At 37.4% G+C, this 22,028-nt stretch overlaps 1 protein-coding gene across 1 annotated transcript in view; it reads left to right on the forward strand.

The window, feature by feature from the left end:
* LOC122805823 (vomeronasal type-2 receptor 26-like) overlaps positions 1-22,028 on the forward strand; it is a 129,470-nt gene that overhangs the window by 57,241 nt on the left and 50,201 nt on the right. The window contains exon 2 of the mRNA XM_044076083.1: positions 6,654-6,777. Coding sequence (XP_043932018.1) covers positions 6,654-6,777 — 124 coding nt within the window. The remainder of the gene's footprint in view (positions 1-6,653; positions 6,778-22,028) is intronic.

Genomic DNA, 22,028 nt, shown 5'->3' on the forward strand with positions numbered 1-22,028 from the left:
GGAGGTGCCAGTGGTGAGTGATGTGCATGGGGCTCATTGGCATCATCGTAACCTGCAGCAGAGAGAGGAAATATGGGAAGGGTTGCATAAGTAAGGATGTTCTACAAATGCTGCAATTAATAAGTCAGTAGTTAATATGGAAACTAACGATGTTTGTTGAAATTCTCACCAACTCCTTCGGCAGCCAAAATGATTTGCCTTAAGACCTCTCAACTCCCCCTTATTTCAGGTATATCCCTGATTTTGGTTCAACATCTTGCTTGGTCCCTACTAATTCCTCCTGAAACTGGCAATTTTCAGTGAAAAGACAGACTGCAATTTTTATTCTTTTCATTTGTTATTGCATAAATTATCATTGAAATAATTTTTATTAAATTCAATATGTAGTTTCACCTTTACCTTTAAGACCAGGAAGACAAGCTTGCCATGGGACTGTGGAAATGGCCCTAGACTAAACAAAATCAGAATGCAGTAAAAAAAAAAAAAAATGGAGTCATCTGAATGTCAAGTCTGCAGCAATCTGAAGTGTACTCCCTGCCCGTTCAATGTTATGTGTCACACCCTAGCACTGCAAACAAATCAAAGATTCCTAATACTTAAAAATAACACACATAATGACATTTATCCTCCCCAAAAAGGAAAACTTATTTATCCTCCCGAAATAAGAAAACTTAAAAGAAAAATTCTGCTGTACTACATGAGACATAAAAGTGTTTTGATGCAACAAAATAACTTTTACCAATGAGCATTAGCAATATCAATTATTAATCATATATTAATATTTTAATCAAGCATAGAATGGAAAGGTAATTGGCTTCCCTTAAAAAAAAAAAACACAAGTGTATGTGACAAAGCAGCTGTGATTAAACCAAATTTGCCAATAATATCAACAGCTATTGTAATGCCCCTGCTAGTAAATATGATTTGGTTAAGGTGATGCCACACATCACAGGGAGTAGTTCTAACCTTGACTAACCATAATTGATATATCTTTGACCATAATTTCCTCATTGTCTTTCTGGCATTTCAATGATTACATCACCTGTAAAGGCATGTGGCTGTGCTCCAAGTTGGTCTGACAAGGAAACAAGTCAACTTTGAGTGATTCTTACTGGGAAAAGATCAAGACATCTACTGTAGTACATGGAAAAAAATAGATATTTGGCAGGAGCTTGGTGATTACCTGTCAACCTTGATCATCAGTGTTGTCACTGGTTTGATGATTTACAGAAGCTTAGGACTGGCCAGCTTCAAGTGTGCAGACCAAGTAGTGGCGAGAAGGCCAGAGTTCTATAGTAAGTTAAAAAAATGTAATTTTCTTAACACTCACTATTTCATTTAGTCATATTAAATATAAAAAGTCTAACAAGTTGGCATAACTAGAGGTATTTACTAAGAAAAATCTGTGTACCTGATAATATTACTTGTAATGTTATTATGAAATGCAATGGAAATAAAAAGCTTTCATAACATATTCAAATGTGCCGTGTTCTGTATATGTGCTCTGTAAATCATGCACTGGGTTACAAGAAGTATTTGTTAATGGATTTATAAACAGAAAAAATAAAATTACAATTACACGTTAAAATGTATTAATATTGTATAAAATGACATAATGTTACATTACGTGAAGCCATGTTTGTGTTGGCCATAAAATTTAACTAAAACGGTTGCTTCACACAGTTGTTTGTTCAAAAGTATTTCTACCTGTGTGTACAATATGGCTGAAGTTTCAGGCACCACATCGTAGTTAGAGTGATGGTTGGGGGAGCTGTATGGGGGCTGCTGTGCATTGTGAATGACCACCACAAACTTTACTGAAAAATGTTGTTTTACTTCTACATTACCTATCAAATCAGACACATTTGTACAGCAAATTAATTGCAAATGTATATGAATTGCTACATTTCTGTGTAAATAAGTTAAAACTGAACCCAGTATTACATGCACAGCATAGTATTTTTAAAACAACATTCCACACACATATAATACATTTATTATTCTCTTGTATGGTAGGGAATATCGGCATAGTATTATATAAATTCATTTAGCTATGCATATGCTAGAGAAATAAAAAACAAAAAGGAGTTCTTGCTTTGACAGGAATGCATACACACATATATAATAATTGCAAATACAGGTAAACAACAATTGCCTTCTTTCTTTTAATTACAACTGAGAAGGAGACTGACTATAATCAGCAGCAACAACACAGAAGAGTAGAAAGGCTGCTGATATTGTCTGCTAAGTATAATTGACATTAAAGGGAATTCTGTCTTACTAGTTTAGAGTATACATAAGAAGCATAAAAAATGTTTTGAAATTATTATATTACTATAAAAATATGTCCATGTATAACTGCTGTACTCTTTTTACAACTGTTTTCTGTGTAGGTCATAAGGAAAATATTTTTATAGCTTTGCAGATAAAAGAAATGCAATGAAACCATTACAGTTCAAGCTAATGTTTCAAATATGTAATTATAAATGGCATTACTCTGTTTTTAACTGATTAGTTTTAATAATTAAAAAGGGTATTTTAGTGCTGTATTGAGGGCATTGTGTGCACAGAACTTCAGAGATACACACTCCACTTCAAGTAGTCAGAAGCACCTGTTGTATGAATTAATCTGAAGTATGTATAAGCATTATTTAGGTCATTCTTCACAAGTACACAAACACTTCCCAAATGACTACTCTATTTGCATTCATAAGCACTTTTTGTACACAAGTTTTACTTCAATAAAGATTTTACTGTAATATTTCAATAGTATGTGAAATGGCATGTTAATATGATGCATGGATTTATTGTGCATTTTCTGTTTTGTCTCCTCACTGAAAGGGGGCTTTGGAGCTTGGTAGAGGACTGGTGGAGGAAGTAGACAGAAGAATTTAGCCAGTTAAATCATTTCTTCAGAGGGTTAAAGACACATTCTCCCAGTTGATGTCAACCGCCACATCAACACAGGCCTCTGTTCTGAACATCAGGGTCCTCCATTGCAACACCATATGGACATGTTTGAGGATCTGTGGACTGAGACTCCTGACACTTTCTAAGCCCTTCTTCCCTTATCCTTTTTCATACGCCTTCTTATATATTCCCCACCCACTCTACCTTTTCATATAAAACCATTTGAAAAATGGGGGGGGGGTTCTATCCCCCAACAAAAACATGGTGCCCATCCTTTCCCACTTCACCAGCACAGGTCTTCTTGATAGTTTCCTCGTGTGTTCTCATCTTTGTTTTTCTCCTCTTTTTCAATCTTTCCTGTCTCACCCTTTCTATTCTTTTATGAAACCATCAAGGTGTCCAAAAAAAGGATATCCCTATATAAAATATTATAACCCCCTTTATTTTTTTTAAATCAGCTTTAAATGCATTTCTGTCAGCCTGGGAACCAGAGAATTGTTAAGAATGATGTAAATTAAAATGAGTCAGCAGGATGTATTATCAATTTAAAAGACTTTCTCTGAGACAGAGAGAGATAGAACATTTTGCATTTGTCTTGAGAACATCCAACTCACCAGCACTCTGCCTGTGCTCTGTATGTAAGTAGGATCTTAGACTTTAGTGTCTCTCTCTTAGAAATAGATAGGAAATAGGAAGATTAGACTAGCTGTTTTTCTGTATTGATGTCAGAGCTATTCTACTGTGTTATTTTAAGCATTTTCCTGTGATCTCTGAACTCTTGACTAGCACTGTGTAGTAAGAAGTATTGTCTTGTGTTTTTATTATTTATTATTAAATATTTTTAAACCTTTCAACTGTGGCTGTTTTGTGTAGAGATAATTTAAGCTCTAGAGTACATTGCATGTATATAGTGATACTGGCCAAGCCACTCCAATAAGCCTTAAAAAGTTCTGGTCACACTTACTAATAATTAATAACAGTAATAATTGGACACCCTTTGATAAGGGCCTTATTAGTAGCTGATATTAGTGGTTGGTGGCAAGTGGTACTACCGTATAGTCTGGGCAGAAGGGGCATAGCTAGAGAACTTGTGCCAGCCTTCCCCTGAAGTGTCTGTGTGTTTGTATATAACTCATATCTCAAAGTGTGTGTGTGTGTGTGTGTGTGTGTGTGTGTGTGTGTGTGTGTGTGTGTGTGTGTGTGTGTGTGTGTGTGTCAGCTACTTGGGCAGGGACACAAAGCACTGGCTGGACTGAGAGAGTGATGGAGGTTTTAGCTTGACCACTAGGCTGCTATCTGGACCCTATAGCTGTGCCAGTAGGGAGTCTTATTGGGGATCTGGAGAGAAAGGAAGAAACCAGCCCCAGACTAACTGTGATCTCTGTGTACTCTTAAGGACAATTGTACTTTACTGTGTATGTATTTGTTATCCTTCCCAATGTGGACACCCCTCACTGGTGTTAGTGGTGAGGATTGAAGCTCCTTGATTGCTGGGCCAGTGAATGGGCATCACACCCAGTTCTACTATAAGAATAATATTTTTCTAGCCTGAATTTAAAATCTGCAGTTATGTCTAATTTCCCATGGCTCCTGTAACATGTAACTGCTCACTACCTTTCTTAATTTTGAGTACACATCCTTTACAAGTATGTCATACTATTCTGTTACATGCAATAGGTGTCTATCACATCTTTAAGTCTTGTACAGTGTTTGGTGTTTCCTCTGCTATCATGAGTTGTGGTTGTAACAATGAACCTAATAAATCAGCACACACAGATTATTTTAGTAAACAGGTACTGTATATAAACTGAATCAGAATAGTCTGAATGAATTATCACGTACATCAGGTAAATCATTACTCTGTAATATACCACCATCTGGTGACATATCATATGACTGCATGGGATGCTACATTCTACCAGCTTTATCTTCTTAAAAGTTATGTTATTTTCATGGGTTATACTACTAATTTTCCATTGGAGTGGCAGCCTTGCAAGATAACCAGTCTACTTTCAGGTTATATGGCAGTGTAGGACTAAAATAAACAGCTCTCTAAATGCCCAGCAATAGTAAAGCTGTTGTGCAACTAGAGTGAGGTACACAGACTTCTTTTGTTTAAAGGTAAAACAACAATAATACAATGACTGAAATGTTGTTTTCAGATATTGCCAGTATCACCGTTCAGTATGCTGACAACATCATATACTTCGCATTAAAATAAAATACTTAGTATTTAAAACTAGAAATTTTGAATTTTAAATTTTCTTTTGTGGATGACATAATTAGAATATTCTTTCTCATGAATGCTCTGAACTTTTCTAATTATTATGAGCATTTCCCAGAATCCACTTTATTATATTAAGGCATGCAGCTACATCCTGGTTTGCACGTATGTGGAAAATGCACTGTTGCCCTACAGATGCATGCTTCATGCTGCTCTTTGAGTACCTAGTGCTGAATGCAGGGGGCAAAATAGACTCCTTAGATGAGAAGAGTGCAGGAGGTGAAATTTACCTTGTGGCCTATATTAATAACAACCATTTAGTATTGCCAGTGGACTGCCAAAGAGCAATCTGTAAATGTGTTATGAAGAACTGAAACTTACTTTGGGCACTATTGGAGGAGATGTAAGACTGGACAAATTTGCTTTATTTTTGTGAGGTGTCTGTGAAGCCTGTAGGGAGTAAAAGGGTCAGTGAAGTAATGAGATATAGATAAAACAGACCTATAGGAATATCTACTACTTTAAAGAAAGCCTTAAGTAATGGAACTAGTTGTTCCGCAGGTGTTCTTCCATTGGTAAACTGAATGAAATATTCTGTATATGTTAAAGTTCCAGTGATGGAATAGAGTTCCATCCCATCTGTAAATCCTAGTTGATCCCGACCATTGATCCCTCCTGTCTACTTCCTTCTCTTCCTAACCCTTACAGACCTACCATTGAACCAGGCGAGACATTCAGGTACTCTCACAGCCTACCTTAATATCATACCACCACTTATATCTGCAACAATATCCACCAGCTTTGCTGATTCCTGCAACAGGACTCATATAGCCTATCACTCAGCTATTACACCTCCTAAACGTGTGAAAAGTTTAAGTACCTAGTCTCTAATTAATTCCTATATCTGCTTTGCACCCACTGCATGAAGTGACCTATATACATTTTGCTAGCTAATAACTACTCATATGAAATGTTCTCATGTATATACGCTGTATTGCTTGTATAATATCTTTGATTTGAGAATGATTACTTATGTACTCTTTTTTTCACCAATTGTATAAGCTGCCAGTAATATCTACTAACTGTCTTTATTAATGTAAATTCTGTATTGTATGTGAAATGTCTTATATGTGGAGTTTTTCTCCCCGGGAATCCAGTGGAAATGGGCACTTCTGGCCCAGCTGGACCATCCCGGTAAACAAAGGCAAATAAATAAATAAAATAGTTTCTTCCCTACTGCACCATTCAGTAATTCACTCACGTTCTTAATTTGGTTTAACAAATCAACTTCTATATTTTGTTTCATACACTGGAAGACTGGTGAAGTACATTTTTGCTCATGCTGTCTTTAGTGCTACTATGCAAAAGATTTTCCTTAGCAGACACTAAGGATATGAAGCCATACTGAAAATAATTTCAGAATTTTCTATTTTCTTTACATGGAATAAAGAGTTACGTTTTTATGTGATTATTTACCAATTATCACTGATGAACAGCATATATTCTGTATTTTCCACAGGTACCAGACTCTGTCTGCACTGAAAGTTGTCGTCCTGGATATCAAAAGGTTTCACGGCAAGGACAACCCTTCTGTTGTTTTGACTGCATATCCTGTTCCAAGGGAGAAATCACTAACCAAACAGGTAAATAGTACAGACTATTAGCAAATTATCAAGATATACAAGTTGCATTTGGAAACATAAACACAATACATTGACAGAACAGAACTGCTGTGCACTTAAAGTACTCATTCAGTCTCAGGACCTGCTGAAACATTCTGACGTACCAAGGTATCATTTACAATGATGGGCATTGTTTTTTTTTCCTGTGATATCAGTCATCATGATTTGCTTTGAATTATTTCCTGATTAGAAAACATTCAATATGATTAGCAGTGGAATGGATGCAAGACAAAGGTTAGAAATTATTCACTTGTCAATCTGTTCTCAGCTGTAAGCAAAATCTTGGAATTAATTTTCAAAACATGAAATGTCAGGAAGTATTTGTGAGACAGAACCTAAGACAGCATGAGGAAATGCACATCAAAAACACAAGATTTCTTAGAATGGTAGTCCAGAAGAATGGGGCAAATATATGGCCTACTTAAAACTTTGTTTGACACTTGATATAATACTTCACAAAATATCGGTGAGTAAATTAAATAGCTTTCAAATGTGTTCTGAGATAATAGTCTCAATTAAATATTGGGACAGCAAACAGGATTGAGAGAGAAGTAACAAATGTACTCTACTAAGATAAATGAAGAATTAACAGTGCTGTATCATGGGACTCAAGTCTAAAACCTTTTCTTTTCAGTGCCTGCACAGGTGATGTCATAGCAAGTCTGGAAGGGGAAATATGCATTTTTGTGGCTTACACACATGCAGACAGTAGGGATGATGGTTGAGAAGATGAATAAAAGATAATAAAGTACTTGGCAAGTCTGGATGAATGGTATAAATCAGAAAATCTGATGAAATGCACACTGCAAACAAAAATACAGTGGAACAGTATATAACTGTAGAAGCTGCAGTGGCAACAGTAAAATCTTAAAAGGGAGCTTGGATAATTGTACCAGATGATCTAATATATGCAGAAAATGCAGGAGAACAGCAAGAAAGCCTAACAGAACTTTGAAGCGCATTGAAAAAAAAGGTATCACCAGTGCAAAACAAGATGTTGTTATTGTCACTTTATTGAGACTACATTTAGAGTATTTTTGCTGCTCTAGAGACCTCATGGAAGCAAGAACATACACTAGACAGAAGTAGTTTAGAGATGGGTAACATAAATGGTGCACCATCTGAACCAAAAGCCATACAAATGAAAAATAAAGTAATTAATCATTTATAACCTGGGAAAAAGTGGGTGGGTGACTAAAAGCACATTTTATGCACTTCAAGGCAATTAACAGTTCGAGTAGCTACTATCTTTTAACAAATACATATATAAGAGCAAGAGAATGCAATATGAAAACAAAAAGTATAACGCTGGCAAGCAGAGATGAAAAGAATTATGTTGTTCACAGAAAGGGTGGCAGATGACTGGAGCAATCCATATAATGATGAAATACTATCAGAAAAAGCAGACAACCTCAAGAATCCATCTGGCAGAAATCTCAGAAAGAGATGGGATAACAATAAAAAAAGATGGATTTTGAAGATAGGCTTGAAAATGTCCTATTATGTGCTTCCTCTCATCCATCAGGGTATTTCCTTGTAGTAAGTTCAGTGACAGCAAATGCTGTAGGTCTGGAACAGTTAATTCTAGAATTTAGAATTTATTGAGGTCCTTTGCTATTTAAGAAGATGGTGAGGCTAATTAGACAGTGAGAATGTAAAAGTCTTGTAAGCAAGATAATACCTACTTATGTATGTCTAAATAGGTTAGTGAACTTGAAAACTGTATATGAACACATCGTATGTAATTTGTTACTGCTTTGGTTGTGCATTGTGTATTAGGGTGTGGTGGTCTAGTGTACCCCCCCAATCCTTGTTACAACCTCTGTGATAGAACAGCTCATTAGAAAATCATTTTTGGTTTCTAGATAACCTACCCCCCACCCCTGATCCCCATTATAATGTCTATGATGATAAAGTTCTTTAGAAAATTAGAAAATCATCCCTGGTGTCTAATGTATTCCTCCTACCCAATCCCCATTATGATGTGTCTGTAGGTACAGCACTTTAGAAGATTATCCCTGGTGTCTAGTGTCTCCTCCCACCCTCTGATCCCTGTTATGATGCCAGTGCTGGTACCGCACTCCCTCCCTGGTATCCAATGTTTCCTCCCCACTTCCCCAATCCCCTTAGTAACAACAATGCCATCATGGCATTTCAAGTATTCCCAGTTGTCTACTGGTTACCCCACACCTAATCCCCACAGTAAAGTTGGTGCCAGTACAGTGCAGTACTTTGAGAAGTATTCCCTGGTGAGTAGTGTTATCTCCCCACCCCTGTACCCGTAATAATGTTAATGCTGTTATTGCACTGTAGGTTTTCTATTGTTAACATAGTGTCATTAAGTAAGGCAATCTGCAGGCTTCATCAGTAAATAGTCTGATCCGAACTTGCAGCACATTTAATTAGTTTATTAAAGTAAAGTTAATAGCTTTTATGCATTGTTCTACAGTTGAAAACTTTCTTAGAAGAAGACTTGAACAACTAATTCAATGTCTGAGGTCTTATGATACTTCATGGTGAATTGCATAATTCTTGTTCACTTCCTTAAAATGGGGCAATAAACCTACTCCCTAACATAATACAATAATCTGATATCTTAACTGGTAACTTATTTAATAAGTGCAATGAGATTAAATGCAAGAGTTACACAGAAGTACAAGCAATTTTGTTCAGGGCTGCCATCATTGTGGGGGCATTAGACAACCACATGGCTGATGAGGAGATGGAGGCAGCTGGTCTTGCAGAAAGCTGGTCTATATCTGATTTTAATGAAGCTGTAGAGGTTTTATTAGAGAAAATCCTGAATGAAATCCAGAAGGTCAGTAGCTAACTGGAGGTACTCAGGAACAGAATGTTTATTAGTGGTAATAAAGTTCATGCGATACACCAGATCTGTGCAGATGCCATTTTCACACTCCGATAAAGGAATAAGATCCTAAAAAAGTGGTTAATTAATTCACTGATTTCCATTTAGATGAAGAAGAGAACAGTGCATGGAGAAAGAATTTGTGTGTAATAGGAGCTCTAAAAAAAGAGGAAAAGGGATAGATGTATGACTTCTATGAAGGGGGAGCTGGTGACATGGACTGGTCACAAGCTAATTTGTATAGGAATCATAGAAACATATTACATTTCTAGGCCATAACCATAGGTGCAAGTATGATATTTTGTTATGAGTTTGATACTGATATAACAAATGTTGACTACTTTGAAAGTTCAGTAAATTTTGCTTAATAAGAATTTTTTTTTTCTACAATGGCCTTTCTTTTCATACATGTAGATAATCTGCCCAACTTTTGGAGGACATTTGAGAATATATGCTTAAAAACTTGAAGGGTTGTTGTTCTTCTTCTTTCGGCTTTTCCCGGTTAGGGGTCGCCACAGCAAAACTCCGGTCCGCTAATGATTGGCAGTAGATTTTTACAGTGCTGAGGTGCCAGCTCGACTCCCAACCTTCAAAGAAGGCACGCCCATTCATGCATGTCTCTCAAAGGCCACTCGACCATGGGTGGGGAGGACATGCAGACTCCACACAGAAGACACTCTAGCTGAGAATCGAACGGGGGAACCTCTTGCTGTGAGGCAACAATGCTACTGCTGCATCACCGCGGCTATGTTTAAAAACTTGAAGGATAAGATGTTATATCCAGTCCATTTTTAGTTTTCCCATGGGAATGATTTTTTTGTTGATGTGCAAGAAGCCTTGAACTTTGTCAAGTGAATTTGAATCCAAAGATGAATATGGTAGCTTCGTACAGGATGCCAGGGAAGATTCTTTTGACTTTGTCTAACAAGATACAAATGTTTTATTTTACTAACATAAAGTTAAATAAGTGCTTCAGTATAGTTAAAAGTTTAGTTCAATATGGTGATATTATTGGATAAGGGAAGTATAAGTACTATAAAAATATATATTTTCCTTTTCTTTCTAGGTACTGCAGAGATCTGATTTTTCATCAAAGGACTAAAATATGGGTCTATATTAGATCAGCGAATGTTTAAAAAAGCGAACACTGATTGATCGACCTTATGTAAGCGAAAGCTTACAATCTCAAACTGTCAGATCAAAGATTTTTTTCCTAAGGAAAAAAATTGCTGATCCAAAACACATACACACAACACAAGCACACCAAACAAACAGAAATCCACACACATACATCTAAAATGTGACACCTAACCCTACACTAAACTATGCACACACCACTAACTATCCACTTATCTTAACCCAAACCCTAACCCTAAGGTCCGTCACTATCGCACACTCACCTCATCTGCTCCCTAACCCTAACTCACCTAAATCCGCCCTAACCCTCATGTCCACACAATCGCATACATACCTAACCCAAGCCCTAACCCTAACTCACCTAACCCACCCTAACACTCACATCCACACAATTGAATCCGATCCGTAACTTTCCACCACAGCACTGAAAATACCGAAGCAACAGAAACGGACAACCAAATTCTTCCCTAGGAAAAAAGTTGAGTTTTTGTTGCTTCGATATTTCTAACTTTCGCTAAAATAAGGTTGATCAATCAGCGTTTGCTTGTTTAAGCATTTGCTGATCTAATATAGACCCTAAAATATAATCTCTGTGATTTTAATTCACTGTTACAAAGTTATACTAGTGTTTTAAACTGATTAAGTTATCTGTTGAGTGACCTGTATGAATGCAAAGGTGACTGGTTGCTGTTTTTTGTTCATTCTGCCAGGTATCACAGTCATTCAGATGCTTTCTAATCCTTGGAGATGAAGATGCATGTATATGTATATTTGCTGGTGTGCGTGCGTCTGTGTGTGTGTGTGTGTGTGTGTGTGTGTGTGTGTGTGTGTGTGTGTGTGTGTGTGCGCGCGTGCACCCACATGCCCGTGCATGTGTGTGTGTGATACCCAGAAGGATAAATTAAGCAGCTAAATGTGAGGGAGGTGTACACTTGGGTTATATATTAAGGGTTAATATTGACGATACAATGATAAGAAAGGGTTTCACACTTTGTACACTGTGCATTACGTTAAGTGATGCTTCACTAACCATAGGTTGTGGTGAGTCTTGATAAGTTCTAGAAGCTACAGTTCTACCATTTAAAGCAGTGCTAAATGTTTTTGAGAGTGTTCATACTTTCTCTGTGTGTTTATAGGAGATAGAGGATTACTGAGGGCATTTTGCAGGGAAATGTATGAGGTATTTGATACAATGCCTCACGTTTTAAACATGCATAGTTTTCTATTGCTGTAAGAAAGATCTCCTTGACAGAGAGAACAGTGAATCATTTCTTAACATGGTAAAACTGTGCTGAAAGCAGTAACCAACTGAGGTATTAAAAAAAAAAAAGAGCAAATTGGTAAAAAATTAGTATACCTATCAGCTATGTAATGTTGGGGAAAGGCTCTGCTACACTGATTAAAGAAGAAACTGAGGACAACCCAACTGTGATGAAGTATTTAAGTAGGGACGTCAGAAGTCTGTGACACTGCAGATGAAAATATTAATAAAAAATCCAACAAAAAAATTATACCCAACATATCTTAACACTCAAAATTATATTTAATCTCTCTTCTTCCCAGTTGTAAGTACAGTTCTCCACCACTACCTTCCAAATCATCACCTTCCACCGTCTGACAAAAATCTTCTTGACATTTATAAGTCTTGCAAAAACTGCAGTCAAAGTTTGTATTCGAACTGTGTAGCAAAAGTCTGTAATATAAAAAATAAACAAGCACAGGAATCTGTCTAGTTCCTCCCTCACCATACAAGTGTTGAGGGGGAAAAAACATAGAAAAACTAGTAGTCTTAAAACTTTGTTGATGAGCTCATTCAAAATTATTTCCAAAATCATGAAACCCAGGTAGTGTTCCAAAGCAACACGCTGTGAAGGCTGCCAGCCTAGACAGATAGAATTGTGCGGATAATTCTATCATTTGTAAATATGAATGTTGAACTACAGCCTTGTTTTCCTAATTGAAAGAAAATAATGTGAATCACGGGCTTGTTGTCTTAGATGAAAAAATGGTGTTACAAAAATGTGGTAACAGTGCTCTCTACTGACCCAGTAAAAGCATGTTGTGACGCTTTGATCTAAAGTCAGCTCCAGTCCGTCTAGATGAAGACATTCTTTCTATTGTTTTAACCAAGAGTTAAATTGTGAGATTTAAACATGCAAATGTATTTGTATTGCTCTGTTTCCTGACCAGCTACAAGATAACAAAAGGGAGATGTTAAGAATGTAAATGTAGTTAATGTGTAGCCTGGGAGCTCCTGGAAAGTGTAAAAGAATGATGTAATGTTTATCAAGAACTGCAATTTTAATTTAAACAGAGAGAACCAGAGATTATTAAGCATTTTTGTCTTGATCATCCAACTTACAGTACTCTTCCTGTTGTCTTATGTAAGTTATCTTAGACTTGTGTTTTCTTTTATCAATAGTTAGAAACTAGAAAGATTAGACTACGTGTTTTTCTGTGATGTCAGAACTGTACTACTGAATTATTATAAGTATTTCTGTGTGATTTCTGAACTCTTTTGACTAGTGCTGTGTAGTAGAAAGTATTGTTTTGTGGTTTTAATTATTTATTATTAAATATTTTAAAACCTTTTAACTGTGGCTGTTTAGTGCGTAGATAAGTTAAGCTCTAAGAGTACATTGCATGTATATAAGGATCCTGTACCAAGTCACTCTAATAAGCCTTGAGACTGTTTAGTCATACTACCAATTGGATAATAATATTGCACAGTAATAATTGGACACCCTTTTAAGGGCCTTTGAGTAGCTGATAATATTAGCTGGGTGGTGGCAGGATTACTACCATATAGTCTGGGTAAAAGGGGCACAGCTGGAGAATCTGTGCCAGTCTTTCCCAGGAGTGTCTGTGTGGTTGTATAAACTTATCTCAAAGTGTGTGTGTGTGTGTGTGTGTGTGTGTGTGTGTGTGTGTGTGTGTGTGTGTGTGTGTGTGTGTGTGTGTGTGTGTCAGATACGTGGGCAGGGACATGAAGCACTGGTTGAACAGAGAGGGTGCTGGAGATTTTAACTTGCCCAGCTGGGTGAGATCTGGACCCTATAGCTGTGCCAGCGTGGAGTCTTTTGGGGGACCTGGGGAGCGAGGCAGCGACCAGACATGGACTGACTGTGATCTCTGTGTGCTCTTAAGGGAAATTGTGCTTTACTGTGTGTATTTGTTATCCTTTCCTCTCATATGAGACACCCTCTCTGGTGTTAGTGGTGAGGATTGAGGCTCCTTGATTGCTGGGCCAGGGCACGGGTGTCACATTTGTGGTGGCAGTGGTTGGGATATTCTCTCACATTTGTGTTTGGCAGCAGAGGGATATCCACATCACATATTAATTAGTTGGCAAATACTAATTGGCTTGTAGTGGTATGGGTAGAGTGAATCCTGTAGCTTGTTTACAGTGAGCTTTGAAGGTGTTTTGTACTCTAAATCAGCCACACAGTGAATACTCAGAGTTCAGATCACAATTTGTTTATTTCTTTTGTTAGCTTAGTTAGACAGGGTGAGCAGGCAGCATGTCAGCATAGGATTATGCAAAACTGACAAGGAGCCAGCTGGCGAAGATGTGCCAGGCTAGGGGACTGGTGCATAGAAAACTGACTAAGGCAGACCTGATTGCAGCCATAAGAAAACAGCAACCAAGAGGACGATCAGACTGGCAGTGGAGATATAATACCCTTGGAGAATGGACAGCTCAACCTTTCTGCAGTGGACTTAAAAATCCAGCTGGAGCTAAAGAGGCTTGAGCTGGAGGCCAGGCATTTGGAAATAGAAGCAGCTAAGAGACTGAGGAGTCTACAGGCTGAGGAAAATGAGAAACTGTTACATCTGGAAGCTGAAGAAAAAGAGAGCCACAGGCAGCATGAGAAGGAGATGCTGACTCTTCACCAGAGTCATGGAGGTAATGGGGAAGGCAGTAACTGGATCCCAGAAGCACAAAAGGTCAATACATTTCTTCCACAGTTTAAAGAGGAGGATCATTTTATATTTTCATTCATATGTTTGAGAGAGTATGTAAACAGAATGAAGTTGACCAAGGGCTCTGGGCACGGTTCCTGACCCCTTACTCCATGGTAAAGCTGTAACTGTTCTGTCCAAAATGTCTGACATTGCATGTTTTGATTATACTGCTGTAAAAATAGTCTTTTAGAACTGTTTAAGCTAACACCTGAAACGTATAGGACAAGGTTTCGTGAGCATAGACGCAAGGCAGATGAAAATGTGTGTGAATATTTTGCTGAACTAAGCACTTATTTCCATACGTGTGTGAGTGGATGTCAGGCACCACTTTTAAAAGGTGGGCAGACCTTTTGGTGAGGGAACAAGCCCTTAGCACTTTGCCTGAGGACATGAGGATCTGGTTAGCTGATAGACAATGTGCTACTTCAGATGAGTTGGGGAAGAAGGGAGACCTATAACTGGCAACCAGGGCAGCCCTGCACAGGAAGGGGACCCACAGTACTGCTCATGGGTCTAAAGGAACCCATGGTGGGCAGCACAGACTGCCACAACAGAATCTGCCAGTAACAGGGGAAGCCACTAGTCCAGGTACATGTCCAGGATCTAGGGTGAAATGTTTTGAATGCAACCAGTGGGGCCATGTGGCACACAGATGTCCACAGAGGCAAGGTGGGGAACCAAAGGTGAGGGAGCCAGTAAGTGGGAAAGACACAATGCTAATAGTAGGTTGTCTCGAGAAAACAGGAGTACTAAACTACCATCCTGCAGATGTCCTGAGAGGGGAGGATTTGGATGAGGCAGTACCATGTGCTTATAGAGTTACATGCAGTCAGGCTAGGAGCAAGCATGTGGGTCTGGTAGCCTGGGGAGACCCAGACAGACTGCATGCTTGTAGCCAGAACAGCTGAGGTGGTTACTTCAGGGAGTGAGCTATGCTGTAGCAGTAAGACCGAAGGTGAGCCACAGCTGCTTGTGGGTACTGATGGTCCCTTGGACAGAGTGACTGCAAAGGTAGAGGTGAGTAGTAGTACCCAGGCTGACAGTGAGGCACCACTGATAGATGATGCTGGACTTCCTGTGGAAGGGGAGCTGGGAAGGGTTACAAGGAGAAAGCAAGACAGACTCAGCTCTTAGACCATACATTGCGAGGCCTGAGGCAGGTAGCTAGGGAGGCACCTGATTCTCAAGTAAAGGGGGAATATGTATACTGGGACAATGGGTTACTATACAGAGAGTGGACCCCTGAGGGAGGGCTAGAAGGTGAGAGAATACAGCAGTTGGTATTGCCTATAGCCTACCATCTGGTGCTTCTAGCCATAGCCCATGATATTCCCATTGCAGGTCATATGGGCATAAAACGTACAAAGCGGCATATTATGCAGAACTTCTATTGGCCTGGAATTTCCAGAGATGTAACAGGGTACTGCAGTACCTAGGTAGGCAAGGGAGGAGACAAGGTGAGAGCTCCTTTGATGCCTTTACCTGTGATTGAGGAGCCATTTCAGAGGGTAGCTATGGATATTGTGGGTCCTCCAATTACCCCAAGTTCCACAGGGAAAAAGTATATCCTAGTGGTAGTGGATTATGCTGCACGATACCCTGAGGCAGTGACTTTGTCCTCCATTGAGGCAGAGAAGGTGGCAAATGCTTTGTTAGAGATTTTCAGCAGGGTAGGTTTCCCAAAAGAAATACTGACTGACAGAGGTGCCAATTTCATGTCAGATCTGCTGGTTGTCTGTGGAAGTCCTGTGGGGTGAAGGACATGAAGACCACCTCGTACCATTCCCAGACTAATGGTCTTGTTGACAGGTTAAACTCTACAATCAAGTCCATGCTACGGCCATTTGCAGAACAGTTTAAGAGGGAGTGGGACAAATATTTGCCCCATCTTTGTTTCCCTACAGAGAGGTTCCCCAGGAATCCACAGGTTTTTCACCCTTTGAGTTGCTGTATGCGCATAGGGTGAGGGGACCTCTAGATTTAATTTGAGATGAGTGGGAAGGTGAGTGCGAGTCTCACAAGGAGTCTGTTGTGGCATATGTCCTAAATCTCAGGACAAGGCTCAGGGAACTCATGGGCTTGGCCCAGGAGAACCTGGCAGAAGCCCAACAACAGAAAAAGGTGTGGTTTGACAGGAATGCTCGAGCTAGAGAGTATGCTGTGGGGCAGTGTGTAATGGTTCTTATTCCTGTCAGACACAACAAGCTGCAAGCAGATTGGTTGGGTCCCTACAAGGTGGTAAGAAAGGTAAGTGATTGTCAAAGGAAAAAACTTCAAAGACCAATACACGTAAGGTTCATTTAAGGCACATTTAATAACTTCCAGTTTTATTACAATTCAAAAAGCACGAAGGCACACAATATTACAGCAACATGAACGCCAATTAATATCCACAAGCGTTTTTGTCTTGTATTAAAGACTTCATCAGATGAATGACAAATCCATTAGTGACCTGTTATATATAGTTCCATTAATTAAATAATCAATTAATCAAATAAAATTAATTAAAAACACTTAAAACCAAATTCTCATTAATTGTTATTATAAAACCATTCAGTATATATATATCAATAGTAAATTATAAATTACGCTAAAAAATTCATTACAGATTATATATAAGTACCCTATTACCATTTTAAAAAATTCATTTAATATATTAAAAAATATATAATAAGAAATAAATAAATAAAAATGAATTTCATTCTGCATCTAATACCATTGTCTCTCAATTGATTACTGCCATCTCATGGCGAATCTAGGTAGTGCCTGTTTCAGCTTTATAATTTGGCAGACCTTAGTTTTAATAAGGGTTTAATGGAAATAAATTCATTTAAACCAGGGGGGTGGTCTGCTTGTAGGGATATCTGCCACCATAATTCCCTAAATTCTATCGTGTCCTCCCAAGGACCACCTCTAATATTGTTTTTAATTTGTTCCAAAACCATGAATCCAAAAGCAGCTTCTGGGCAATTTTTAAAGTGCTTAAAAAGTGCATTAGTTTCTTTATTGACAGAAATTTCATATATATGTTTGTATATCCTTCTCTTGAGCATTCTTTCAGTTTTTCCAATATAAAAGGAACCACGTTTTTTACACACTGCTAAATAAATTATTTCTCTGGAATCACAATTGTGATAATCAGTACTATAAACCCATCTTCTTCTACTTTCCAAATAGTATTTATCTATATTAAGAATATAAGGGCATTGTTTGCATCGACTTGAATTGCATTGACTTGTAATAAAACTGGTATGATTCCACCAGAATTTCCTATCTGCACTTTTTGTTCTTACTGGTTGTTTTTTGTGCAGAAGTTTGCAGTATTTCGTTTCTTTTATCTGGTTGTTTTACTGTGGGAGAGATGGAGGTGATCGTACCTGGGGAATCCAGGGGGCCGGACGAACTGGGCCAAAGTCGGAAGCTCATTGGACAACTCACCGAACTGATAGACTTACTAACCCCTTTAAGCCAATCCCTGGTAGGGATTTACCGGAACTTAGCTCCACGTCACGTAGTAGGAAGCGGAAGTAATGCCTTGCACCACGAAGACCCGAGGGAGCTTATTGGCATCTTGGAAGACGTCGGCGATCCTAGGGAGACGAGTAGTCCAGTGTTTAATCCAGCTAATACTCCAGGGGTTTTGTCAAATGGGTGCAAATGGGGCTACCAAAAGTGGAGAAACGAACCCTGAAAAGGCAATGACTAGGTGTGACGTTAGAGCTAAAACAAAAGGTACTGTACACAATTTTCCCAACAAAGGGGCTATGGACATCAAAGACTGACTTAATGTGAAATATTCTTTTTAAAACTAATGCTGATTCAAGTAAAACTGTTGGCGGTGGGGACTCGTACAAGACAAAACTGGATAACCTTTACAAATTAATGGTTAAATACAGAACATATTGTATTGAGAATGAGTATTTGAATGAATGTATTCAAAGAGAGATAGTACCGAAAGGATTACGACTATACAAATTTCCCAATAATGTAACAAGAGATTCTGAAATGTATAATGAACTGATTGAATTATTTAACAAATGTGTTCTTGACATGCTTAGACTCATAATAAGGGATAACATTAGATGTCAAGAAGCACTTCAGAAAGAAATAAATGAAATAGATTGACAAATTAAGGATGATTTAATTTTTACTACTGAGGAAGAAAAAATTAATTATTTTAAGATAAGAGATGAAGTTGACAATAAATGTAGTGACCTGATTAAAAGAAAAATGAATAAATTACAAAGAGATGTACAAGATTATATAAATAAAATAAGTTACCCTAAGCCTTGTTATAACAATTATAACAAACCCAGCCATGAAATATCTGGGGTTGAAAATGAAATGAATGAATTACCCTCACATGAAGTAGTACATAACTATGACAGAGATTACCTCCCCTCTCCGCAGATCAGAGAGATTGTTGAATAGGAACAACACTCATGAAACAAATTTTCAGAGAAACGGGGGGAGAATGGGGAGGGGAAGGGGGAGATTGTAAGGAATCACCACCCAGACCCCCCCCCCGTTAATAGCATAGATGTTGTAGGGGAAGTATACTTTTAATAACTTCACTATATATAACTTTAGTAATGTAGAAATTAGAAAGGAACATTTTTTACTATTTTCAAAAGGCTTTAAGTTCATTCCTTACAGAAAAGGAGATGTTACTAGAAGTTTATTGGACATTAAACTTTTTTTGAGGAAAGTTAACCTAAATATTTTGTTTTCCGATAATCAAGACAGAGATGGGGGAGAATTAAAGAGGAAAAGTATTTTCAACCCCCCAATACATCCCCAACTGAAAAATCTCGAAAAGGTTTTAGAACTGGAAATAAGAAAAGAATATAACAAAATAGGTTTTAAAGAAAACATAAGTAAGGAAGAAAAACAAATTCTGTATGAAATAAAAAGTGACTCCAATCTTAGAGTCATGAAACCAGATAAAGGGGGTGGGGTTGTATTTATGGATAACATATTACATGAGAGTAAAATGCACACCCTCCTATGGGACGATAATAGATACACCAATGTTTCCTTTAATGAGACTAGTATAGCATACAACAAAATAGATATTAGTATTAATTAAATGTTTTATGATGGACTAATTGACCAAGGAACTTATAAATACTTGAAGGTAGAGAAACCAAAAATACCTACAATATTTGGTATACCCAAAATACATAAATGTGAAACAGACCCTCCTTTTAGACCAATTGTGGCAGCAGAAGGGTCTAAAACATATCCTTTGGCAAAATATGTAGATAATAAGCTTAAGAAACTTTGGACATCTAAAAAAACAGTTTTAAGGGATTTCTGGGACTTGTTAAAAGAAGTATCAGATGAATTAAACCATGAAAACCTGTTATTTGTTACTATAGACATTATTGATCTATTTTCCTCAATACCACATAAAGAAGGGATGGAAATGCTGGAGGAAATTATATATGAAGATAATACCTTAACGCAAAATGAAAAACTAGTTAGTATTTGGTTAATGGATCTTATTTTAAAGAATAATTTTCTGTTTTTTAATGGAGAATTTTATCAACAAACACAAGGGGTAGCTATGGGAGCTGCCTGTGCCCCTACCTACGCTAATCTGGTTCTTATCAAATGGGAAGAGAAATATATTTTTAATTCTGTATTCAACAATTGTTGGACATTATACCATGACCCCCCATTAATATTCCAAAACATGCACGCTGATTGGCCAGCATGCACGTTGTAAATCGACGTATACTAATGGAAAAAGGTCCGGTCGCCCGGACTTTTTCCATTAGTATAAGTCGCTTTTAAAACACTGTCTCGCTATGTTAAAAGAGTTTAACATAGCGACACAGGTTTAAAAAAGCAATGGAGATCTCCGTTGCTTTTTTTAAAGCTGTCTCGCTATGTTAAACTCCTTTAGCATAGCGACACAGTGTGTAAAAAGCAACGGAGATCTTGCTTTCTCCGTTGCTTTTTTTTTAAACCTGTCTCGCTATGTTAAATGGGTTTAACATAGTGAGACAGCTTTAAAATAAGCAACGGAGATCTCCGATGCGTGGGTTATTGCTATATTATATCGTAGATTCCTTGATGACATAGCAATCTTTTGGACAGCAGGAATAGACAAGTTGAATGATTTTATGGTGTATATTAACAATACAACCAAATTTTTAAAATTTATACACAAAATTTCTGATTATAATTTAATTTACTTAGATATAGAAATTTATAAGAAAGACATGCATTTTGAAAGTAGAGTATACAGGAAACCTACATTCTGCAATTCCTTCTTACATTATGAAAGTGCACATCCAAAACACTGTAAGAAAAATATAGTCAAGGGACAATTTATAAGAGGCAGCAGAATGACTAGTTGTAATCAAGATTTTATTATTGAATGTGATTTATTACAAAGCATGTTTTTAGAAAGAGGGTACCCATTTGATTTTGTAAGTAATATAAGAAAAGACGTAGAGGAAAGGAGGTTAACTAAATTTCAACCCATTATAAATAACAATTGGAAAACCATTGAACCAAATAAAGAGATGAATGGTGAAAATTATGGACTTAATTTAATTTTGGAATATAATGGTATTAATAATTTTGTGAAAAAGGTATTTTTAAAGGAGTGGCGAACCTTTACAGCCATCACTGACTTAGATATTGTGAAGACCATACCACAGAAGATTACCTATAAAAATTCAATTAACATGAAAGGTATGTTGGAAAATAAGCAGGGAGGGCCACAAAATAAAGGAAGAAAAGGTACCTTTAAATGTGGCCGATGCAAACAATGCCCTTATATTCTTAATGTAGATAAATACTATTTGGAAAGTAGAAGAAGATGGGTTTATAGTACTGATTATCACAATTGTGATTCCAGAGGAATAATTTATTTAGCAGTGTGTAAAAAATGTGGTTCCTTTTATATTGGGAAAACTGAAAGAATGCTCAAGAGAAGGATATACAAGCATATATATGAAATTTCAGTCAATAAAGAAACTAATGCACTTTTTAAGCACTTTAAAAATTGCCCAGAAGCTGCTTTTGGATTCATGGTTTTGGAACAAATTAAAACCAATATTAGAGGTGGTCCTTGGGAGGACACGATAGAATTTAGGGAATTATGGTGGCAGGTATCCCTACAAGAAGACCACCCCCCTGGTTTAAATGAATTTATTTCCATTAAACCCTTATTAAAACTAAGGTCTGCCAAATTATAAAGATGAAACAGGCACTACCTAGATTCGCC

This window comes from Protopterus annectens, chromosome 7.part0 (genome assembly GCF_019279795.1).
Source record: "Protopterus annectens isolate FY-2018-M chromosome 7.part0, PAN1.0, whole genome shotgun sequence".
NCBI classification, from domain to species: domain Eukaryota; kingdom Metazoa; phylum Chordata; order Ceratodontiformes; family Protopteridae; genus Protopterus; species Protopterus annectens.